Here is a 4,181-nt window from a genome sequence, read left to right as displayed (position 1 = left end):
TCACTAATATTTATGTAGGTGTATGTTGTGTATTTTAGAAATAGTCATATCTCATAGGATAACAATGACATACAACAAACAAACATTAGGCAATGAACCATGTGAAAGTTCTACAATGGTACCATCACCTTAGTTTACTTTTGCTCCCTATGAGACTTAAATTAGGAGCACTTAGTGAGGCTTAGCCCATGATTTTCAATGTCTAAGAGATCACGATGTGGATGGACATCACCAATGCAACATTTAGACATGTTTGCATAAGATGTGCAAATAACAATATTTGGGTTACTGCCATGTCATTGTTACCCATCATGTGTGAGGGGCTTAGGGGCATTGACCCATAGTTGTTATTTATCATCTTCCATTCAAATGCATATGAGTCAACAAGGCCAATGCTATATCATAAGCACATCCCCAATCCAAGTGCTTCCATAAGAATGAGAAGAATGGTGTGCTCCTATGGTTAGTGTTGGGTTTGCTTGTTAAACACATCAATAGTGGAGGTTCTTGTATTGTGAATTGAGGTGTTTGAGAGATAGCATTCTTAATATGATAAGTCATCTCAATGTGTAAAAAACTTTGCTAGCTCCATGGGCTATGATGTCTTTTCCTAGTGATGCTTTACCCTACGTTATGCCTCTATTCATCTTTTGTCAATGCCCACCTTAACATATGCTCCCACTTTTGAAAGTCATGAGTTAGCAAGTTGACAACTTCGTGAAGGTAGAGGTGTGATAGCTATTCCCTATTGAAGCACATCCAAAGGGATATTCCATGACATTAGTGTGGGCATCACAAGGTTGACGATGGTTTGAGTATAGTCCATGGTTGAGGATGTGTTTTGTCATGGGAACTCTTCCATTGATTTAGATGATCAATGTGAGGGCTAGTATGTTGGGCAGAGGTGTCAATGTGTGAGCTTGATGGCGAGGCTAAGGGCAAACAACTCCACCGAAGCATTGAGGTTGGTAAGATAATGTTTTTCGTTTTGTGCTAGCAATTTCAAAACGATGACATTAAAAAGCATGCTTGGGTGTGAGTCTTGAGAGCTGAAAAAGCTGGCTGGGTTGGATGTAACATGAGCCACCTCATTTTGTAAGGTAAGAGAGTTGTGCCACGCAAGCTCCCTATCCCTTATTTTCATGTACAACTGCTGCTTCTTCTTCCCCAGTTCATCAGGTAAACTCTCCTTGCTTGTTGTCTCATCAGCCATGGATTGATCGTCTGCAATCTCCTCTGTACAGCTCCTCCCCTTTCTCTGTACAAAGAAACTGTTTCTTACACATTCCTCTTGCTCCCAGGAGCTGATTTTCCATTGTGGGCGTATTGCTTTTCAATCCAATCGTTGCTTACAATCGAGTACTCGTCTAATCGTTGATGATATGCCGATTTTCTGCTTCATAGGACGTTGCATACCTTACTTGGCTTTTTTCTTGAATAGGACTCTGGCTCGGCAGTATAAGGATCGTGCTTGCAAGACCAGTGGGCGAATTTGATCCGTAGACCTCGGCCCGAGGTTCCAAAATCAGTCATGGAGATCAAAATTCGGACGCCGCTTCCTTCTTCGCCGGATTCTCCGAGGCAGTCCTCTGACGCTAAGCGAGTCCCATTCGCAAGCGGAGGTATGAACGTCATACGCAATTTTGCCAGGAGCGTGTCCGGCTATGGCTCGAGAGACGTGGGTATGGAAGAGAGGAAACGTTATGCCCCACTGAATGTGAACACGGGGTCCGATTCTCCAAGTAAGGGTCAAGCTGGCTTATACGGTGGAAGACTTCCTTCCCGTTCTCAAGATGTTTCGGAGGGCGAGGAAAGTGAGGAAGATATGGAGAATGGAAAACTTTCTGCTTCCACTAAGTCAATTGATGATATTGCCAACGGAAAGGCACAATCGGATTTACTGAAATCTTCTAGCAAGCGCGAAAACGTAGAGTCGCAAGACAACTCGAATTCCAATGGTCGGAGAAACGAGGCGGTTCAAGGCTGGGGTATGGGTAAGAGTGTCTTAGAGGTTTCGAAGGGAGTCGCAGCAGACATTCGAGGCAGCTTGTTCCAAATCAAAGATTTACTCATTGACAAGCTGGCAGCGGTTCCGATTCCAGCCGAAACTCTGGACAATGCTCGTCAGTCTATGGAATCGATAGTTCGAGAGGCCACACAAACAGCTTATGGAATGACCAGAGACGCAATGCTGCGTATCAGGGAACGGCTCGTTGAAATCATACCTTCCCTTTCTCCCCATGAAACGAAAAAGGTGAGAATTGATACGCTTGCGGAGTTTAGTAGTCGTTAGCCTGGCGTACTTTTTTCTCGATTCGTTAATTTTGCGCATCTATCCGTTCATGCGTCCACAAGTTGGTCACCAGTACATGCGGTTATCATGAACACAGGTCATCTCGCATGGTAATATATTCTTAAGATCAGCTCTTTGCTTTTTCTCCTGTTCTGACCTTCCATGTTCAGCAGATTGTGGATGATGTTGAGCGAGAGGTGCTTGACATGTCGGAGACTGTTGGCAGAGACAGGCCATCGGAAAATATTGAGAGCCCTGTAAAACACGGTAACATGGGTGTATCGGTATCTACAGCATCCGCAATGTCTTCCAACCAACCATCACCGCCTTCTGTGCTCTCCATGAACATTGACCGAATAAAATCGTGGGCTCTATTTCGATCTCGTCTTTAAGTGAACGACGTTCTGCAATGAAGACTTTTCACTGTGGACCCACATCACTGGGATTCAGCGTTTGGTCACATTGTATACATATGTGGTTGAAACTCTATCTGAAGCAACAGAAACTGTATCCGAGGGTTGAAACTCTTTTTGTATAAAGCAAGTTTTTTAAAAAGCCGTTTTTCTCGACAGCATATCAAATATTTGCTGCGACAAGAAATATGGGGTGACGGTTGCTGATACTTGGTTCAATTGATGGCTCAAGTTCAGTTCAGCAGTCAGACTTGTTTCTATGGAATATTAACTTGTTAAACCGGCCACTGCGATTTCTTTCTAGTTGGCCTGGCCTTTAGGGACGATGTGGGATTGCTGGTCTTTGTAACCCAAGATTGACCCAGTAAAGCTTTGTTTTGCTTTTGGATGACCATAGATGCCATTAGAGGTTTTTGTTATGCCATTTGAGGTTTTTGTTAAGTACGTTGCATTGTGGGGCCCTTTACAGCATAGAGAACCAAGATGCCCGTTGAGATTTCTGCTACGTATGTTCTATTGTAGGAATCTGTGTTTGAAATCACGAGGGCTTGGCGTAGACTGGAACAGTAGAGGGGACTTTTAGGCAAGGATCTACTGTCAGATGCAAAAGGGCTAGGGCCTAGGATATAGGAAACCAGGAGACCTGTCTAAGAAGTGGGACAGTACAGGAGGGGACCTTTAGGCAATGGTCTACTGCCGGATACAAAAGGGCTAGGGCCTAGGATATAACCTAAAAGGAAAATTTTAAGAAGTCAAAATCTAAATGACAGTTTATGGCATAGAGGGTAACCATGAGGGCTCGATGGTGTCAAAGATCTAGTTTACTGCCCCACTTGTGATCCCCAAAATGAGAGACACTTGCAGCAAGCATGGGATAGCGAAGGGTTGCCATGTGGGAACTTGGAGAAGGTGCTATGTAATTGAAGAGAGGGGGTCATATGGACAGTAGTTTGCTGTGCAATGCAAGGCAGTCGAGTGGGAAGCATCAGAGGCTGCCACATAGATGGGCCAGCCAAGATGGCTGGGTGGTCCAAACATTGGGAATGGCTGGACATATATGGGCCTTCTATAGACTAGGTACCAGGCGGCCAGAAGCAGCAGGTCGCCCAGTACAGCGAGGTTGGCGAGTGGGCATCAGAGGGCAGTCGGTCTGTTTATACAGGCCAGCTACTTTGTAGGAGGGGGCCAGGCTAGCCCTCCCTCCCTATAGAGGTTCCTTGTGAATTTTGTAGTCTCAACCAGAGCAGGCCACTGACTTGTGAGAAGCATGGAGTGACAGGAAGGAGAGTGGCGATGCAACAGCTGTTGTCAACCCCCCACATGTAAGCCGCTGAGGAAATGCAGCAGGGAGTGACACCAATGGGTATGAAAGGGAAAGAGAGATGAAAAGCAGCAAGGCTAGGACATAGGCCCCCAAATTAGGCTGGCAGGTTGGCCAGCAGTAGGTCTGGCTGGCTAGCCTACAGACTAGCCCA

General features: G+C 45.4%; 1 protein-coding gene across 3 annotated transcripts; it reads left to right on the top strand.

Annotated features, from left to right (window-relative positions):
• Positions 1 to 1,026: 1,026 nt before the first annotated feature.
• On the top strand, positions 1,027 to 2,843 carry LOC147895686 (uncharacterized). 3 transcript variants are annotated; one of them, XM_087383128.1, is made up of 3 exons: positions 1,027 to 1,100; positions 1,442 to 2,254; positions 2,467 to 2,843. In XM_087383128.1, exons 2-3 carry the CDS (start codon positions 1,532 to 1,534, stop codon positions 2,683 to 2,685), a joined length of 942 nt encoding a protein of 313 aa, XP_087239254.1. In that variant the 5' UTR covers positions 1,027 to 1,100; positions 1,442 to 1,531; the 3' UTR covers positions 2,686 to 2,843. The 3 variants fall into 3 exon arrangements, with proteins under 3 accessions (XP_087239254.1, XP_087239253.1, XP_087239252.1); XM_087383127.1 differs by having other exon boundaries at positions 1,072 to 1,179; XM_087383126.1 differs by lacking the exon at positions 1,027 to 1,100 and adding an exon at positions 1,163 to 1,238.
• Positions 2,844 to 4,181: the final 1,338 nt, after the last annotated feature.

The sequence above is a fragment of the Dipteris shenzhenensis genome, chromosome 12 (assembly GCF_047967505.1).
Source record: "Dipteris shenzhenensis isolate YYH24624 ecotype China chromosome 12, Dip_SZ_1.0, whole genome shotgun sequence".
NCBI classification, from domain to species: Eukaryota; Viridiplantae; Streptophyta; class Polypodiopsida; order Gleicheniales; family Dipteridaceae; genus Dipteris; species Dipteris shenzhenensis.
The sequence above is the reverse complement of the archived record's forward strand: the minus strand, read 5'-3'. Positions and strand labels throughout refer to the sequence as shown.

Excerpts from the sequence above, each read along its gene's own strand:
- LOC147895686 (XM_087383128.1), top strand. The coding sequence starts at position 1,532 with ATGGAGATCAAAATTCGGACGCCGCTTCCTTCTTCGCCGGATTCTCCG. Across the intron at positions 2,255-2,466 it reads CTCCCCATGAAACGAAAAAG|ATTGTGGATGATGTTGAGCG; the intron begins GTGAGAATTGAT and ends CATGTTCAGCAG.